This window comes from Labeo rohita, chromosome 19 (genome assembly GCF_022985175.1).
Source record: "Labeo rohita strain BAU-BD-2019 chromosome 19, IGBB_LRoh.1.0, whole genome shotgun sequence".
Lineage (NCBI taxonomy): Eukaryota > Metazoa > Chordata > Actinopteri > Cypriniformes > Cyprinidae > Labeo > Labeo rohita.
The window spans coordinates 10,880,876-10,901,487 of NC_066887.1; the positions used below are offsets into that span (position 1 = coordinate 10,880,876).

The 20,612-nt window shown below is 36.1% G+C and overlaps 2 protein-coding genes across 2 annotated transcripts; both read left to right on the forward strand.

The window, feature by feature from the left end:
- Positions 1-130: 130 nt before the first annotated feature.
- Positions 131-12,740, forward strand: LOC127181840 (ankyrin repeat and MYND domain-containing protein 2). Its single transcript, XM_051136807.1, has 10 exons — positions 131-265; positions 2,367-2,431; positions 3,172-3,310; positions 4,303-4,401; positions 4,479-4,639; positions 7,803-8,017; positions 8,100-8,235; positions 8,616-8,744; positions 10,931-11,060; positions 11,290-12,740. The coding sequence occupies exons 1-10, from the start codon at positions 175-177 to the stop codon at positions 11,436-11,438; spliced, it is 1,314 nt and encodes a 437-aa protein (XP_050992764.1). The 5' UTR covers positions 131-174; the 3' UTR covers positions 11,439-12,740.
- Positions 12,741-16,027: 3,287 nt separating this feature from the next.
- On the forward strand, positions 16,028-17,572 carry sostdc1b (sclerostin domain containing 1b). The gene is made up of 2 exons (XM_051136812.1): positions 16,028-16,243; positions 16,531-17,572. Exons 1-2 carry the CDS (start codon positions 16,048-16,050, stop codon positions 16,935-16,937), a joined length of 603 nt encoding a protein of 200 aa, XP_050992769.1. The 5' UTR covers positions 16,028-16,047; the 3' UTR covers positions 16,938-17,572.
- The last annotated feature ends 3,040 nt before the right edge of the window (positions 17,573-20,612 follow it).

Consider the following 20,612-nt stretch of genomic DNA (forward strand, 5'->3'; position numbering starts at 1 on the left):
TACTGCTCGTTCACATCGTGTCACTCGGAAATCTACCCTCCCCTCCTTTCATTTTCCAAAGTGGTATGATCCAAGGATGCTTTCTCTTTTTTATTTTGGGTTCTGTATTAAAAGGTCAGTATTCTGAGAAAGCAGTTTTCACATCGATATACTATTTATCCTTAATAACAACAAATGACTGGTGTCAATATGACGAGCACGACCCCTGCAAGAAAAGGTGATCTGACGTCTGAAGAGAGAGAGATGCTACAGGTAGCTGCTGCAGGTACTGGAAATTACTGTTTAGTTTTTCTTCTGTTTTTGTTTTTTCTTCTCTTAGAACCTTATACTTATTATAGAATATTTGTACTAATTAGTCAGTTGAATTGGCTGGATGTTTATTTTTTATTTTTTATTTTTTTGTTTGTTTGTTTGTTTAGTTACACAACCTTTCTGAAACTATGACCCGTTTGGGGTCAGAATGTTTATTTTTTATTTCTTTTTTTGAAAGAAAAGAATAATTTCCCTTACGAAAATGAACCATGGTTTTACTACAAAAAAAAAACCCCAAATAAAACAAGGGTAACCACAAATTAACCATGATTACACCAACCATAGTTTAACCATGGTATTTGTAGTAAAACTATGGTTATACAAATGGTAATCAATGTGGCAAAAAAAAAAAAAAACATGGTTACTACACTTTTACTAAAATAAAACCATGGTTAATTTTTGTAAGGGTTATTCAGCAAAACACATATTACACTGATCAAAAGTGACACAGTGAACAATTTTATTACAAAAAAATGTCAAAAACTTCAAAAAAAGTGCTACTTTTTAAACTTTGCATTAATCAAAGAGTCCTGAAAAAAATGGTTTCCACAAAAATATTAAGCAGCACAACTGTGTTCAACAATGATAATAATAAGAAATGTTTCTTGAGCAGCGAATCAGCATCTTGATTTCTTAAGGATCATGTGACACTGAAGACTGGAGTAATGATGCTGAAAATTCAGCTTTGCATTGCAGGAATAAATTACATTTTACAATATATTTAAATAGAAAACCATTATTTTAAATTGTAATAATAAGTCACAACATTATGTATTTACTTTATTTTTGATCAAATAAATGATCAAACAAACATTAAAATATTATATTTGTTCACATAACCCACTTTAAACTAACCACTTTAATGAAACTTTCCTCCTTATCTTAGATTAAATTAATCATTTGGTACAATGCACTTATTGTGTACAATCATGTGTTTACATTGTACATATAATTTAAAAAAATACCTGCGTGTAATTACATCTGTAATTACATTCATTATTAAACTGTTGAACCATTCCTTACACCTTAATCCACCCTTAAATATGAACACAATAAGTTCATCATACTTATTTTTTTTATGTAAATACAATTAAGGTTAAAATTTTACATGCACCTTGCAGAATATGCAAAATGGTAATTATTTTACCAAAATATGAGAAATCATACAAAATGCATGCTATTTTTTATTTACTACTGACCCGAATAAGATATTTCTAATAAAAGATGTTTACATATAGTTCACAATAAAAAACGAATAGTTGAATTTTATAAAGGAAACACAATGCGTTAAGAGCCAGGGGGTGAAAACTTTTAAAATTTGCAGATTAATTTAAACTTAGCTTATTTTGTCTTCTGGGAAACATGTACATATTTTCTGTAGCTTCTGAAGGGCAGTACTAAATGAAAAAAAAAATATGATATTTAGGCAAAATAAGAAAAATGTACACATCTTCATTCTGTTCAAAAGTTTACACCCCTGGCTCTTAATGCATTGTGTTTCCTTCTGAAACATCAGTGAGTGTTTGAACCTTCTTTAATAGTTGCATATGATTCCCTCAGTTGTCCTCAGTGGGAAAAGATTGATCTCAAAATCATACAGTCATTGTTGGAATACACACATGCTGAAAAACTAAAGAATTTGTGGGACCTGAAGGATTTTTATGAAAACCAGAAGTCTTGTGGACTATATGTAAACATCTTTTATGTGAAGTTATTCTTATTCAGTACCGAATAAAAAATAACATGCATTTTGTATGATCCCTCTTATTTTGGTAAAATAATTAACATTTTGCAGATTCTGCAAGGTGTATGTAAACTTTTGACCTCAACTGTAAATACTAAAAACATGGAGTAGAGCTACAAAACAATTACAGTCTAGGTGTTGATACTGTAGTTAAGGCAACTTAATATAAAGCGAGACCATTTTATGTGTCTTTATGCAAAGTACAGTTGGGTATGTGGACCATAAATGCAAATAAAATGGTGGATTATCATGAGTTGCCCATGATCCCTCATGTTTAGTGCTTAAACTCCAGACTGTGTTTTCTCAAAAGGTGATGTGCAAGAGGCCACCCTGCTGCTCAGCAATCCAAATGTGCGTGTTAACTGTTTGGATGAGGTAAGAGCATAAAGATGATGAATATGGGTAGTAATTTACAGGCCATTTAAGCAGCGGTTATGGCTCATTGGGGTTCACCAAGCTGAAACACAACAAAACATAAAATCAGACATAGGGCTGCTGGCCAAACACAACCCATACTTATTGGTACTTTTAATAATGTTTATGCTATTTCACTGTAGCCTAACTACATAGACACAGGCCTTACACTGTAAATAGTGGGATTATTTTGTTGTTTTCTGACGGTCTGCCCTTATGTAAACAAGTGCAGCGGCTGGTGGGCTGGTGAGGTGACGGCATATGTTCCGCATTGTTATTCAGGCATATGGCGGAGACTCTTGAGTGGCGGATGTGGTACTTAAAGAGGTGTGATAATGAAGACGTGCCACTAGATGTAACCTACAGACTACTTGAGGTCCTTTTGGGGCCAGAATGATTGGAAACAGCAGTTGATAAGTGTATCCCACCTGTCAAAATCAGATGTGCTGCTCGTTCGCTGTGCCACCAACGCAGTCTTTCGACTTCTTCCAAGGAGCAACAAAGATTATGACTCACCCAGCTCATGTCACTCTCAATAAGTGCCAGTGTTTTGTCAGAATCTCCATACTGCAGACACATTTCCTAGATTTTCACAGTTTGTGAGGGGATTGAATAAGGCTAAATGTCATTTGCTTTTGAGTCATGCAGATGAAAAGGTTGGTGTAGCCATTTCTGAATTCTTTTTCCTCATGTCGTTTCAGTATGGCATGACCCCTCTCATGCATGCAGCCTATAAAGGCAAAGCAGACATGTGCAGACTGCTGCTGCAGCACGGAGCTGATGTCAACTGTAATGAGCATGAGTATGGTTATACTGCCCTTATGTTCGCTGGCCTCTCAGGTAATAATAAGTCTCATGTCGATATACGCTATCAAGTTTCATTTTATGAAACATTTAGAGAAGTCCACTTCCAGAACAAAAATTGACAGATAATGTACTCACCCTTTGTCATCCAAGATGTTCATGTCTTTCTTTCTTCAGTCGTAAAGAAATTATGTTTTTTTGAGGGAAACATCTCAGGATTTTTCTCCATATAATGGACTGATATGGTGCCCCGATTTTGAACTTTCAAATGCAGTTTAAATGCGGCTTCAAACGATCCCAAATGCGGTTGTAAATGATCCAAGCCGAGGAAGAAGGGTGTTATCTAGTGAAACGATCGGTTATTTTCATTAAAAAAATACAACTCAAATACTTTTTAAACTCAAATGCTCATCTTGTCTTGCTCTGCCTGAACTCTGTGTATTCTGGCTCAAGACAGTTAGGGTATGTCGAAAAACTCCAATCGTATTTTCTCCCACAACTTCAAAAATCATTTCAAAATCATCCTACATTGCTGCAGAAGTACCGACCCAGTCATTGCAAGTGAACATGCAAACAAGATCAAACACCCTTAACAAAAAAGGTAAAACAGCAATATAGGACGATGTTGAGGGAGAACATGAGATGGGATCGTTCACAACCGCATTTTGGATCGTTTGAAGCCACATTTAAACTATATTTTGGAAGTTCAAACTTCATCATAGAAGTCCACTATTATGGAAAAAAACATCCTGAAATGTTTTCTTCAAAAAAACATACTTTCTTTATGACTGAAGAAAGAAAGATATGAACATCTTGGATAGCAAGGGGTGAGTACATTATCTGTCAACTTCTCCTTTAACTGAGGTGGTACCTTTTCAAAAGGTACACCTTTGTATCTAATTTATGTATTTATGTTACTAATGTATCAATTTATTTAAAAAACGTCTAACTTTTTATATATAGTGTACAGTAGATCATCTGAAAATGACATCTAAAGTTTTTTCAGCGCATCTGAAATGATCCCACAGGTAATGCTGAAATCACAGAGATGATATTAGATGCTGGAGCAGAGACAGATCTGGTCAACTCCGTGGGACGGACTGCTGCTCAGATGGCTGCTTTTGTGGGTGAGTGATTCATATACACATGCACACTTACTACTTACTAATGAATAAATCACTCCATCTCTTTCCTCCCTGTGCAGGTCAGCATGATTGTGTGACAGTGATCAACAATTTCTTTTCTCGTGCGAGGCTGGAATACTACACCATACCCCAAGGCTCAGAGCGAGAACCTAAACTACCCCCTAAACTAGCAGGACCCCTACACAAAATCATCATGACTACTAACCTCAATCCTGTCAAGGTAAGAACTGCCAAGTGTGTTTATATAACTCAGCTTTCACGCGGCAGCATAGCAGCATGCTCACACGAACCAAACAATGTTAGTGAAACACAGCAACCTGTGCTTTTATAACACAGCCCCATAAGAATACCATACAAGGTCACATGACTGGAGGAAGCATCAGTTTGCACTAACCAACACCCCTCGTGCTTTTATTTCATCTAAATATATCCTTGTGATATTACAGAGCAACAACGTGGCCTGCATTTCAAAACAGGCCTGGAATTCTGTATATCTTTCATACCTGCAGCTCTGATAAACAACCTTCATTGCGTAATATACGAAAAAATGGAATGACATTTGCATGTGACATTGCAATGAAATGCATAAATAACACCGCACAGCATCATATTTGCTGAATTAAATCCAATACTTGTTTCTTACTCATTTTGGAGTACTGATTCCAAAAATAGTGCCAAAAATAGTCACATTTTCTTACAAAATATGACACAGTTCGTAGCATTTTTGATTTTGACAACAATTTGTAAGGTGAAAAAGTCGTATTATCCCATAAACAGCAGTTCTTTCTGGTCCTTGAATCTGATTGGCTGAGAGGAGTGTGATATTCTAGTGATAACAGAACTCCAGCCATTTCACCGTTTGTATCACTCGGCTTATAGTATTTCTCACAGTGAGTGTCATGGTGGATGCCCTAATCCTCTATATTTTTCTAAATAACACTGTTTTTGTGAAACGGAATGTAGTTTTAAGAGTTTTAGGCGAGAATATACTAGTTTACACTTTAAATATGCAGTTTGCTGAAAATTAGTTTTGTGTGTGTGTTTTTTTTATACTTGTGTTTATGTAAAGTTCTTTGACAATAGAGTATATTTGACATTTGACTGCTTTTGTTATTCTGATAAGTGCATTAAAGCTAATACTTACAGTATTTATCAACTGAAAAATATCCATTCTTATTTTGTAAAAACAGTTTGTGATGAGAGGTTTTTATAGCTACAATTTCTTACAAAATATGACGCAGTTTGTAGCATTTTTGCTTTCGACAACCGTTTGTAAGGAAGTCATATTATCCCTCATACAACAGGCTTGCGTTCAGCCCCGACAAACGTTTTTTCAAATGGAAACCGTGGTGCGTTGAACACCCTGTTCTGATGATGCAAGAGTTGCAACTATGGCAACTGAGAAGGCCATTCTTTGTGTTCTTTAAGTATTTTCGGAGCCTGATGAAATCGGTATAAATATGTGTTTAATACCACAAAATACGCTCAATGTTACAGTCACTTCCCTTGCCGTCCATAAAAAAGAGAACATCCCAATCGAGCGAAGGGATTTGTGAAAACTGTGGTTCCTGATTATTGTGATCCAACATTTGCCTCGCATTTTTTAGGATGAAAAGACAAACATTTCAGGTTTGGATAAGGATAATCCACTCCTGTGTTATGATCTATATGACCTTATAATTTTTATTGTGAGTAGCGTTATAGGCTTATCATTATTTCTGATTACTGTTGTTGTGCTATGATAGTGTAATATTTACCATTATATAATGGTATAGAAAAGTTTATGAAAGTGTCACTCCATAATACAATAGCAAAGCATATAAATATGTACAGTATTTTTATGTTACATTAGTCAGCGTCTCTTTAATACCGCATGGTTTATATACATGTTCCTGCTGATTGGGCTGACATTTTGACACACCCACCAAACAAGAGAAAACGTATCTCAAACCCTGTTAAACACTGTTGCACACCGTTTCCAGGAAACATGTCATTAAACCTGGAAACCATAGCAAAACGTTGTACCGGTTCTTTCTGGTCCTCAAATCTGATTTGCTAAAAAGAGTGTGATATTCTTGTGGTAACAGAACTCCAACCGTTTTGTTGTATGTATCACTCCGCTTATGGTGTTTCTCACAGCGAGTGTCATGGTAGACGCCAATTCCTCTATAATTTTATAGATAATGCTGTTGTTGTGTCACGGAATGTACCTTTAAGAGTTTTTTAGGCAAGAATGTACTAGTTTACACTTTAAATATGCGGTTTGCGGAAAATTAGTTTTGTGATTTATTTATTTTTTTAATAAACTTGTTTATGTAGAGTTCTTTGACAATAGAGTATGTTTGAAATTTGACTTTTGACATTTGACTGCTTTTGTTATTCTGATAAGTGCATTATATCTAGAGTATATCTAATTTGAAAAATCTTCATTTTGTGAAAACAACTGCATATGAGGAGAGGATTTTATAGTCTTTCTTACAGAATATAAATAGTCACACTCTCTTACAAAATATGGCGCAGTTCGTAGCATTTTTGCTTTCGACAACCATTTGTAAGGTGAAGAAGTCGTATTATCCCATAAACAGCAGTTCTTTCTGGTCCTTGAATCTGATTGGCTGAGAGGAGTGCGATATACTAGTGATAACAGAACTCCAGCCATTTCGCCATTTGTATCACTCTGCTTACAGTATTTCTCACACTGAGAGTAATGTCAGATGCCTAAATCCTCTATAATTTCATAAACAATACTGTTTTTGTGTCACAGAATGTTTTTTAGGCAATAATGTACTTGTTTAGACTTAAAATATGCAAAAACTTAGTTTTGTGATTTTTTTTTTAAATAGTACTTTGACAATAGAGTATGTTTGACATTTGACTTTTTATATTTGACTGCTTTTGTTATTCTGATAAGTGCATTGAAGATAATACATACTGTATACATAATTTGAAAAATATTCATTCTTATTTTGTGAAAACAACTGTATGTGATGAGAGGTTTTTATTAATATTTTTGAACTCAGCATCATCAAAATAGTTAATATTAGGCCTTTTTTGCAAATTGGCAGAAAGATGCAGGCCTGTGAGTGTCAAATCGAAGGTGTATATTAGTAATTTAATACACAGTTGCTCTAGTATAGACTTGCGTGTGTGCTTTGTGGCAGATCTCGGATGGCATCTGTGTGCGCTATCTCAGCTGTCTCACATCCAGTGATTTCTGATGAGTAAGGTGTCTCAGCGCCACACTCAGCAGGGATCAGTTAACAGAATCATGTAGCGTGAGAATGTGTTTCCTCCATGAAACTTGCATTGTAAGTAAGGCTAGTGTCTCTCTGCTATATTCACTTCTCATATTTTGGGGCACATTTTTTCCATCATGCTTTTAGATGGTGATGCTGGTGAAGGAGGACCCCTTATTGGTGGACGTGGTGGCCCTGGAGAAGTGCTACCGTGTGATGGATTTGCTCTGTGAGCAGTGCGTGAAACAGCAGGACATGAATGAGGTTCTGGCCATGAAGATGCACTACATCAGCTGCGTGCTGCAGAAGTGTCTGGCCTTCCTGCAGGAACGCGATGACAACCTAGATGCCCTTTTGAAGAGGTAACAACATCATTATAGTCCTTCCATCTTAGATGGCCTTGCAGATGGAGTCACAAAAACATATATTTTTCTTCTCCCCAAGCCTTTTGAAAGGAAGAGATGGTGATGGCTTCCCTCAGTACCAGGAGAAATTCATCCGTGATTGTATCCGGAAGTTTCCCTATTGTGAGGCAACCCTGCTGCAACAACTGGTCCGAAGTATAGCACCTGTGGAAATTGTCAGTAAATTTTTCTAACATATAAAAATGGGTACCTTATAGTTTCCGACATTTTTAAAAATAAGAAATGTGTCTTGAGCAGCAAATCAGCATCTTAGAATGATTTCTAAAGGATCATGTGACAAGACTAGAGTAATGATGCTCAAAATTCAGTTTTGCTATCACAGGAATACATTGTAGGCTACATTTTACAAAATATTCACACAGTAATTTAAAACTGTAATAATATTTCACAACTTTACTTTGTTTACTAATTTTTGTTCATGTAAATTAAACACAAAAAAACTACTGATTGTGTACATGTTCATAACTTTGCTGACTGATGTCAAATTATAAAAACGTGTCAACATTATGTTTCACAACCTCACTCTTGTTTCCAGGGGAACGACCCCACAGCCTTCTCGGTTCTGACCCAGGCATTGACGGGCCAGATGGTGCTTATGGACACTGAATACTGTGCTACATGCGGAGAGAGGGGTGCTGACAAGAAGTGCTCCTTCTGTAAAATGGTATAACGTGTTTCCACTTTCCTTAAGTAATCACAACATACCATCATCATTTATTCAATTAATATTGACATTTTTGATCATTTTGTCGCCAAGATTTATTTTACAGTTAATCACACATAATGACCATCCGCAAAGTATACTAATGATTTTAAGTTGCTATTTAGCATGTGGTTACTTTTGAGACACACAACTTTCCACATCCTGAAACTACAGCCTTTTAATTAAAGGGACAATTCCCCCAAAAATGAAAATTACCCCATGATTTACTCACCCTCAAGCCAACCTAGGTGTATGACTTTCTTCTTTCAGACAAATATAATTGGATTTATATTAATAAATGTCCTGGCTCTTCTAAGCTTTATAATGGAAGTGAATGGCTGTTGAGATTTTGTAGTCCAATAAAGTGCATCCATCCATCATAAAATATACTCCCATGCCCAGACTGGTTCAAACTGTCATCTGGGCAACCAATAAACATAGTTATTTTTTTTTTTTTTTTAACCACCAATTAGCATGTTTCTTTGGAAATTTGAACAAACTCACAGTGAAAGTAAAGTGCATCGTGCATGCATGAAAACAAACAAAAATAACACATTTGCATGACAGCACTCTCTGAAAAAGCATAGAAAAACACACGACAGAGCACTTTGCGCTGTCCTGGTAAAACGCGGAATACAGCCAGCGGATCGATCAATTTAGCTGTTATATTATGGTAATTCTTCTTATATAGTTTATAAAGATCATTTGCACTATTTGTTTTTTCTGTTGCACTCTGTATATTTTTCTCTCTTTTTGTGTGTAGTTTGTGAATCATTTGCACTGTTTATGTATTTGTTGCACAAGACCATTTGTGCAGTTGTTTTCACTACTTGCTGCACTGTTTGCGTTTGTTGTTCATACTCTGATTGAAAATTATATTTCTGTGAAAAAAAAACCTCACCTTTTATATTTTTTACTGTGTTTTATTACATAATACTGTTTCCATTTACTTTACTTTCTAAACATTTTTTAACACATCTATATTGTCAGATCTATGTACACATCTATATAAACCAGTTTTTCACTGAAAAGTGCCTATAACAATATTGTAATAAATGGCTATAACTTGCTTGGGGAATATGATATGTAGACAAAATTTTATTTGGAAGTGTAAAACACCCAAATACAACTTTTCTGTTGAGTTTCTGTTTGAGTACACAGTAAAAAAACTCCAATTGTTTCTTGTGATTTTCTTAAAATTTTGGAAATTCATTCATTTTTAGATAAGACAAAAGAAAAATTGGGAGTATAAATTAGCTAGACTGAAACTTTAAGTTCTCCTGTTTACAATGATATATAGCACTTGATGCTGACTCCTAGAAAAAAACAAAGTGCAGGCGTGTCAGCTACACCGAAAATGTCCTAGGTCTTTAAGGGTTAACTGTTGTATGCGCATTCATGAGAGAGTGACGTTCCAGCGGATAATGAAGGATGTAGACAAACGCAGTGGTGAACACAGAAATGATGAATGCAAAACAAAACACCAGTTACGAATTAGAAGTACAAATCAAGTATTTGTAAAGAAAAATGTTGGAGGATTTCGATAAAAGCCAAGAGGAGACTGTAAACAAAGTTTGGTTCTTGCGAGACTAGAATATTCTCACCGGAGCTTACGCACTCTCAAATGAACATGCATACAAGTTAACAGAAGTTAGAGGTTACGGTTTATAAAGTTTTAAATATGGATATTTTTCTTATGCAAATACATTAATTCACTTCTGGAAGCCTTTTTTTTACCTTCCGGAGCCATGTGGAGCACTTTTTATGATGGATGGATGCACTTTATTGGGCTTCAAAATCTCAACAGCCATTCACTGCCTTTTTAAAGCTTGGAAGAGCCAGAACATTTTTTAATATAACTCTGATTATATTAGTCTGAAAGCAGAAAGTCATACACACCTAGAATGTCTTGAGGGTGAGTAATTTTGAACTATCCAATTAGGAATAACAGATCATTTGGCAATACCAACCTAATCCAATTTTTCTTTTGATATCTAACTTTAAAAGTGAATTTAAAATGCGATGTTGAGTTACATTATACAAAGATTATTGTTTTGTATTCTTAGATAATCTCTTATGTCATTATGTTGGAGATTCACATGTTGCTAAAACACTGTTTTCCCATAATAACCCTCATCTCTTTGCAGGTGGTCTACTGTGGGCCGACATGTCAAAGGCTGCACTGGTTCACACATAAGAGGCAGTGCAAAACTCCTGTGCCACAGAGAGATGCTCAACTCAACCGCCAACCCAAACTGAGAGAACTCTCTAGCAGTGGTAAAGAGTTTGCTTATTACCACATCACTGGTTATTTAAGAAATGCTTGATTTGCTTGAGATCTTACTGGTTCTCACAAGTGTGTTTGGTCTTGACATTGAAGGACTAAGGATTGATGAGAAAACCATGGCTTTGAAGCTTTGTTCTTGTCACTTTATGTTACTTTATAAGAGTTTCAGAAGTGAAATATAAAGATTATTTCATTTGTTTGTTTTCTGTTTCCTCTCAGCTGATGACAATGATTTAGTGAACGCTGCCAGCTCCATGCTGGCTCTTTGTCTGGGGTTGTCAAAGTGTGCACTTGAGCACAGTCCTTCTGATGACCACAGTGAAACCTCTGAAGCCTCTGAAGATCCTGCTTGTGCTGGAAAAGACTAAGGAACAGAATGATTTTGGCTCTTGGCTTCTTTGGCCAGGTGAAGTCCACCAGGCATCCAGTTCAGCCTCAATGTGCTGTGCTATGATTGGCGCTCTGCCTTTTATAGGAAACAGCAAACCATGATACAGAAGTGTTGGTTTGTATACTTATTCTAAGCTGTGTAGGTACCACACAGAAGACAGGACATGTAGAGCGCATGACAAACTGATAATCAAAGGACATCCTATTTTGACTGTGGGCAACTGTTTAATACTCCAGAGACTGAACAATTTTGAGGAAAAAAATAATTCATCCCAAAAAATTTACTCCCTTTAGGCATTTCATGATGTAGATTTTGTTTCTTCATGTAAACAGATTTAGAGAAATTTAGCATCACGTACGCTCACCAATGGATCCTCTGCAGTGAATGGGTGCCGTCAGAATGAGAGTCCAAACAGCTGATAAAAACATTACAATAATCCACAAATAATCCACACCACTCCAGTCTATCAGTTAACATCTTGTGAAGTGAAAAGCTGTATGTTTGCAGAAAGTCCATCATTAAGACGTTTTTGATTTCAAATCGTTGTTTCTGGTTAAATTACAAGTCCTTTATCCATAAAATTGCTTTCTCCAGTAAAAAAGTCATCTCATCTGAATCAGGAGAGAAACATGCACAGATCAAGCACCGTTTACAAGCGAAAACAGTCCAAAAGAGCACTAAACAAAAACTGTATGTTGGTGGATTTTGATGTGAAAGAACAACAGGGGACAAACTTCTTCACTGGAGAAAGCGTAGACTTTGTATAAGTGACGATTATAGTTAAAAATGTCATAATGATGAGCTTTTCGCTTCACAAGATGTTAATTGATGAACTTCAGTTGTGTGGATTACTGTAATGTTTTTATCAGCTGTTTGGATTCTGACGGCACCCATTCGCTGCAGAGGATCCACTGGTGAGCAAATGATGTAATGCTAAATTTCTCCAAATCTGTTCTGAGGAAGAAACAAACTCATCTACATCTTGGAAAGCCTGAGTAAATGTTTAGCAAATTTTGTTTTTCGTGTGATCTATTTTTGTTTGGGTTGTACGTTTTTCACTCTGTTTCTAATTTGTGTTTGTTTTTTAATTCTGCTGTATTTCTCACATAATTTTCTTTTACAGTAGAACCTCTAAAATAGCTCATGTTGAAGGCTTAATTTTATCCAAACATGGAAGAGGAACTTTTTTCCTTTGTCAAATAAAGAAATGCCTGTAATGCGTACATTTTAATTCAATAGTTTTCCACTAGAGGGCAGCGTCCATCCTCTGAAGACCAAGTGTGACCTTAAATATAGCATCAGCAGGCTGTGTACTGTTTACTTCATAGAATGAATAACTTACATGCTTTAATTTATCAGAATCACTGTGTTTATTACAAACATAAATCTTTTTCAGGTAAAATTTTGATCTCAATAATAATCACCTAATGAAACAGACAACTGACAATGTTTATTTCAGGTTTAAAGTTTAAAAAAAGTTAAACATTTTTTAATCAATATGTATCTCATTATCATAATCTCCAATCTGTATATACAAACATATTCTCAAAAAAAAAAAAAAAAAAAAAACTGGAAAATTTCCAGTTGAAGCTGCAGCGTCGTAACTGCAGTATACAGTGAGTTTTGAGCGAGCAGGGATCTCCTCGGTGGACTTTCCCACACTTGGTCCTGTTGCACACATCCTAAGGCACTCGCTCAGAATTCTATAGACGGCTCTGTCTGTTCCTGAGCGCTTTGTTCCCAGTCTCCACATCCCCTCATCCCAAGGGACTGTCTCACCCTGTGGGCCAAACGAGGGTCTATTTAGCACAGGGTTGTCACGTCGCATGTCAATATACCCATAACTCAGTGCCGTAACCTCTCTGTTTCCCCTGAGATTCATCCCTCTCCTGTCTCCATCTATGAGCATGTCACGGTCATTACAGGTGCATGAAAGGACTATCTCAAATATCCGGTTTTCAGATGCAGAAATTAGCGAATGCCGCATCGTATCGCATGACTTTGATATTCCTCTTTCAAGCCCTGAGGTTGCATATTCAGTGATCCCCAATAAACCCCCCTTTACCAATATGACTAACAGTGCTTTTTAGGTAATAAGAGATCATTTTGACAGCAATGGCTTTTGAAATGCATTTTTTTTTTTAAAAAAAAAAAAAAAAATCCTGCACAATATTAAAGTGTTATTTCGTCCGAATCAAAGAAGTGTGTACCTAGAGGCAAGCGGAATGAATTAATCGTAAATGCCTGAGGAGCAAGTGAAACTAGACACTTTTTGGGGGAGCCACACATTTTCGGTGGAAGAAAGTGAGCATTGGGCTTTTGTGTTTCCTCCATGTCGTTTGTGTTATGCACATTCATTTGGTGAGCTCATCGGAGGCACCTGTTTGGATAATTTTGGGGTAAAATAATCCAGGGCTATCCCGTTTCATGGGTTTTGTCATGCATGCCTGTACTTTACAACAATCACTACAGCTCACTGCATCAGGTTCACATGTAGAAGATCTAAACACGCTTGAAAACTCATTCACACCTGAGAGTGCAACATCCTCAGCACAGTATCTGTCTGTTTGAGAATGTTGCAGTGTTTGCTCATGTATCAATTAAGCTACACAATAGATGTTTCCTACTTAAAGGGATAATTCACCCAAAAATGTAAATTCTGTCATTAATTACTCACCGTCATGTCATTTCAAACCCCAAAGACCTTCGTTCATCTTCTGAACACAAATTAAGATATTTTAATGAAATCTGAGAGCTTTCTGACCCTGCATAGACAGCAATGCAACTACCACATTTAAGGTCCAGAAAGGTAGTAAGGACATCTTTAAAATAGTCCATGTGACTGAGATGGAAGAAATTGTTGAATAAAGTTGTTATTTTTGTTTTCTTTGCACACAAAATGTATTCTCGTAGCTTCGTAACATTATGGTTGAACCACTGATGTCACATGGACTATTTTAACAATGTCTTTACTACCTTTCTGGGCCTTGAATGTAGTAGTTACATTGCTGTCTATGCAGGGTCAGAAAGTTCTTGGATTTTATTAAAAAATATCTTAATTTGTGTTCTGAAGATGAATGAAGGTCTTACGGGAAGACATGAGGGGGAGTAATTAATGATAGAATTTTCATTTTTGGGTGAACTATCACAAAAAAAGAACAACAATACGATAATAGTGAAAGTTTGATTGCATTAGTAAAATAAAAAAATAGCATGCTGCTAATTAAATAATTCTTCATTTAAAAAATTCAAGAATTAAAAAAAAATAAATACATTCATTCTCTATAGGGTCATGAAAATATGAGAACATTCAAAATTATTGTGACAACAAAAATAAATATTTGTTTAGAAAAATGTCATTCAGTTTGTGGAATGAATTTTCTGAATATTTTGTATTTTCTTAGACAACTGTACACACATACACACAGTATTATGTTATATGAAGTCAAATACTACTACTACTACTACTATTTTTTATTATTATTTTGACTTCAAATAACATATAATACAATTATATTTAGAATGAACATAACATTTAAAAGTCTGAATAAAAATAAAGACTGAATAAAGTCAGAGAATATATATATATATATATTTTAAAATATCATTTATTTCTGTGATTTCAAAGCTGAATTTTTAGCATCATTTCTCCAGTCACATGATCCTTCAGAAATCATTCTAATATTCTGATTTGCTGCTTAAAAAAACATTTATTATTATGTTAAAAACAGCTGAGTAGAATTTTTTTCAGGTTTCTTTGATGAATAAATAGTTCAGAAGAACAGTATTTATCTGAAATAGAAATCGTTTATCTTTATCATCAATTTAAAGCATCCTTACTAAATAAAAGTATTGTTTTTTTTCTGTAATTTCTATAATAAAATAGAATCAAAGCTTTTGAAAGGTATAGTGTATAATGTTACAAAAAATGTTACATTTCAGATAAATGCTGAATAAATGCTTTCTATTCATCAAAGAATCCTGAAAAAATGTACTCATCTGTTTTAAATATAGATAATAAAATTAACAATAACATGTATCTTGAGAATCAAATCAGCATATTAGAATAATTTCTGAAGGATCATGTAACACTGAAGACTGGATTGGAATGATGCTTTGATCACAGGAATAAATAACATTTAAAAAAAATATTAAAATAAAGTTTAAATAGTAAAAAAATATTACACAGTATTACTGCTTTTGCTGTATTTTGGATCAAATAAATGCATGCACAGTAAGCAGAAGAGACTTCTTTAAAAAACATGAAATAACTTACTATTCAAAAACTTTTGACTGGTAGTGTAAATATTACATATAATAAACACTCGTCTGGATACAATATTTATAATATTAATGTCACGTTTCTGCGACGATTAGCTCACATCAGTATAATTTTCAATGTGGCTAGTGCAGAATACTGTTGCTGTAGGTGGGCGTGTACTAAATCACAAGGACACGCCCATTTCCAGCACACTTCATCATTCCACTCACTGCTGCTGTTCAAGAATGGGCGGGTATATAAACATGGATGAGAAACAGGTAGGTATAATCATTCTCAAAGAGACACTAAACCGAACTCCTTTGCAATGCCCCTCAACACATGCGAATACCAGCTGCTTTTTCTCCTCTGTTTTCTGATAAAAAGCTGTCATGCTTTTAAAAACGATGCCACTGAAGAGTTCCAGGGGCACATGGACGCATCATCTCAACAGACTCCAAATAATGCCTCTTTAAATCGAGCGCGGAACGGAGGAAGACGAACGGAAAACCGAGACCAAACCGGTACCTTTGAAATATTTACTTTTGATACTTTGATAGGGTCCATATCTCTATAAAACATGCGCTGTTATATATAACTGTAGTCATACTGCATTAGAGGATAAGTGTTATTTTCTATCTATCTATCTATCTATCTATCTATCTATCTATCTATCTATCTATCTATCTATCTGTCTATCTATCTATCTATCTATCTATCTATCTATCTATCTATCTATCTATCATCAGGCTACTTAATGTTATGTATCTCATAATTCACTGATTTAAAAGCATGACATTTTCTTTTGCAGAACAGCACCAGGTTGGTTGCAGAGAGCTGAGGTCCACTAAATACATATCTGACGGCCAGTGCACCAGCCTGAATCCCGTTAAGGAGTTAGTGTGTGCTGGAGAATGTCTTCCCACCCACCTCTTGCCCAACTGGATCGGTGGAGGTCACTACTGGAGCAGGCGGGACGCCCAGGAGTGGCGGTGCGTCACCGAACGCACACGCATCCAGCGCATTAAACTCCAGTGCCAGGACGGCAGCACGCGCACCTACAAGATCACCGCCGTCACATCCTGCACGTGCAAAAAATACACGCGTCAAAACAACGAGTCCTCTCATGCACCCCAGAGTCCTTCGACGGATCATCCGCTGCAGGACCCCAAGAAGAAAAAAAGCAAAAATAAAAAGCTTCATTCTAAAAACGAATAGATATTAGAGCCTCTCGTTCGGTGCGGATGAGCCATACTGATGCGGATTTGACCAACACAGTCCTGTGCATGGAAGGAAAGTCACTTTGAACTACAATGACACTGACCTAGACTGCAACAAGATGTACAGATGTTTTCTTTAGATTTTCAGATGTGGACTCTTTTATGACTGTGTATGTGTGTGTGCACTTTTTTGAGTGTAATATGGTTAATGTTTTGTATAAATAACCTAATTACATAACGCAAATATGTATACTGTTATGTATGGCAGACAAAGTTAAAATGCAAATTCTGTCATCATTTAGTCCTCCTGAAGTTTTTGTATTGAACACAAAATAAGTTAATTTGAAGAATGTTGGAAAACAAAGCGTGGAAAAAAAATTCTATGGAAGTCAAAGACTGCCGGTAACTGTTTGTTTCCCAACATTTTTAAAATATCTTCTTTTGTGTTCAACAGAAGAAAGAGTGAGTAAATAATGACAAAATTTTCGATCTATTGCTACAGCTATGTAAATTTGCAATTCATATGTAGTTGTTTTTTAATAGAATTACATCTATCTATTTTTATATAAGTTGTTTCAAGGTGACATTTACACAGTTGAATACACATTTATACAATAAATTAACTAGTTTACATATGCTGGTTTGTTTTTTTGTTTTTTTACGAAGTAGAGTCCACTGATTGTTGCCAAAGGCAAGGTTGTAGAATTTCACGGACCGACAGAAACTATGTAACAAATGAGGAATTAGTTCAAGAAGCCAGTTCTTTCTCACTGTGTTCGTAACTCTACGCTGCATTGTTGTGAAGGGCTGCCCTCACCTGCAGGCACGTCAGCTACTTTTTGGCGGCAACATGTTAAAGCTGCTTCATTGTGTCCCGTATTCTTTCACTACTCTGCCATTCTGAAAGTCATGTTGTTGGCCTGAGGTTATATTTCCAAGTTATGAATCAGATTCCTTATGTTATGAATCCTGAGGAAGGTGACACTGCACAGGTTACACTGCAAGTCACTGGAGGATGAGATACTTTTTGGATCCCGTAGAAACAGCGATGTAAACAAGTATGAAGCAAACTTCAGGTAAATGCTTTCCAGTTTTTTTTTTCCTTCAGAAGGTCAGCAAGCGGACTATGGGCGGTTCTGGGTGTGCTGTCTGAGACAAAATAAGGCTGAGAAACGAGGCAGGTAATATCATGAGCCTAACGGAAGACGTCTGTCTGATGTCTTTGGTGTGTTGACAGGTGCAGTCAGAAACGGGTGCTTTTGTCTGTACTGATTTTCCATCTCTATAATTATTCCTGACAACAGATTCGCCTCCAGAGAGTTGGAGATGCAAGGACCACCTGCTGTTATTTATAAGCTCAATTACCAAATACAGTCCCTAAAGAGAAGGGTTGCTCTGATCCACAAAACTCAGCATACTCCCACATAACCGTGGTATTCAAACACACGCTATCCCTTGGTAATGTGTTATTTGTTTACTCAAGATTCTGAGCTCAGAGCACGCATCATTTGCTTTGCAAGGGTAATATTTAAAGTTGCAAAGAGGGTGTGGACTTGATTCAATGCATAGTTTGTTGAACAAATTTTGAGATGTGAAGGCAGACGAGCTTGGGGTTTACATGGACTAAGTGATTGGAAAAATCTGGCATATTTCATTAGGGAAAAGTCTGTTGTTTTACCAAAAGATTCAACATCAGGTGGTGAAACTTTAATTAACCAGTCCTCAAAATGTAAAAAAGTAAAAGAAACTTGAAAAAAGAAACCATAAACTATTTGGAAAACAGATGGGGTGAATTTTCATGCTTTTTATTCAAGATATTTAGAGTTTAGTTTGAAGAACAGCAAGTAAACTACATTTACAAGTACAACTGTAAGTTCTGCGTTGAGTTACTGTGTAATGATCAGAATGTATTACTTGGGGAGAAACTTGCTGTTTCTGTTTTTAATACATTTTCTGTTGGGATTCCCAAATTTTTTGTCAACTGAACTCATTTGACCTAAAACACATTCTCATGTTTGTGGTTCTCGGATGTTGGTTAATGGTCACATAAGCAGGAAAACAAATCAAACATTTTATGTTATTAGTAATGGGAAAGTTTACCCAAAAGGGCAATTCTGTCAGCAATAGCCTCTTTCACACATACAGTCTGTGCTGGTAAATTAACGGTAATTTAGCATTAAGAGATCATGTGTGAACAGGGCCTTTTCAAAAACACAGGTACATTTGTTCCGGCAATTTACCAGTATGTGAAGTTGTGCTCTGTGTGAACGCAGAATGAGATTACTGGTATAAGCACGTACGAGTTCCGAACGTGTTGACGTCTACTCCGAACGTCTCACAAAAAAAAAGCTATCAACAAAAACACTGACCACGTTTAACCCTCCATGTTTACAAACAAAACCTTGGAGCAGCTGTTTAGAGCAGGGGTGTCAAACTCCGGTCCTGGAGGGCTGCAGCCCTGCAGAGTTTAGATGCAACCCTAATTAAACACATCTGATCCAACTAATCAAGTCCTTCAGGCTTAATTGAAAACTGCATAGTATGTGTGTTGGAGCAAGGATGGAACAAAACTCTGCAGGGCTGCAGCCCTCCAGAAACAGAGTTTGACACCCCTGGTTTAGAGGTCGTTTCTAGTTAACAATCAGTCACGAAATTTAATGGTATTTTGAAAGTGATGTGTGAATGGCGCTTTACCGGTACAAAGGTAGAACGTCATTTCGTGTGAACAGGGCATTTTTGTGTTTACCAGTAGTTGTTCTGTAATTTTACAGCAATTTACTGGTATTACTGTGTGAAAGTGACTATTTACTCACCCTCATGTTGTTCCAAACCAGTATGAGTTTCTTTCAAGTGATTGTTTATTTACTTACTTACATACTTACTTAACCTGAGTTAGAGAAACGCCGTTCTTGGTATTTCAAATAACACTACACTAGTTAATTAAAATGTTTATCTGTTTACTGTGATTAGTGGACCTTGAAAATCTCATAAATGTACATGATGACACATTGGCATAAATCATTCTTATACTTGTCTTCCTTGATGCGCAAGAACAAATCTTATTAGTTCTCGTAATTCAACAGTTTATTAGGCGTTCAAGTGCATAGCGGTGAAACCCAGTTTTAATTGTTACAATGATCACGGATCAGCAATCTCCATGTAAAACTGATCGTGCAGACCAAATAAACTGTAAGTCATAGAGACTTAAAACTTAGAGTGATGATAGTACTCACACCGCCTATAATGTTACCAAGGCTCGTCCCAATTGACCTGATGGGGGCGCTACAGCGAACAAAAGTGTGAAATTGCTCATAACTCCTAAACTGTCAGTCGCAGGCTGTTGGAATCCTTGGCTCATGGCAGACAAAACAAACGCCTCAGATTTATGAGCTATCGTGAGATTGTGAGCCAGGCCCAATCGGAACCAAACCAGAGCAAAAAAAGATTCTCTGGAGAGTGAATATCAATAATTATAAAAAAAAAAACACTTTAGTAAAATACCTATAACCCCTGAACAGAATGAGATATCTTTGCCAAACTTAGAACACTTATGTAAGAGCTTGGACACTTAGTGGCACTATTAGAGGAGAAAAACATAAAAATGGCTATAACTGAGCAACCATTTATCCTTTCAACATGGAAATCGGTGTGCACAGTCTTGGTCCAAAGTGCC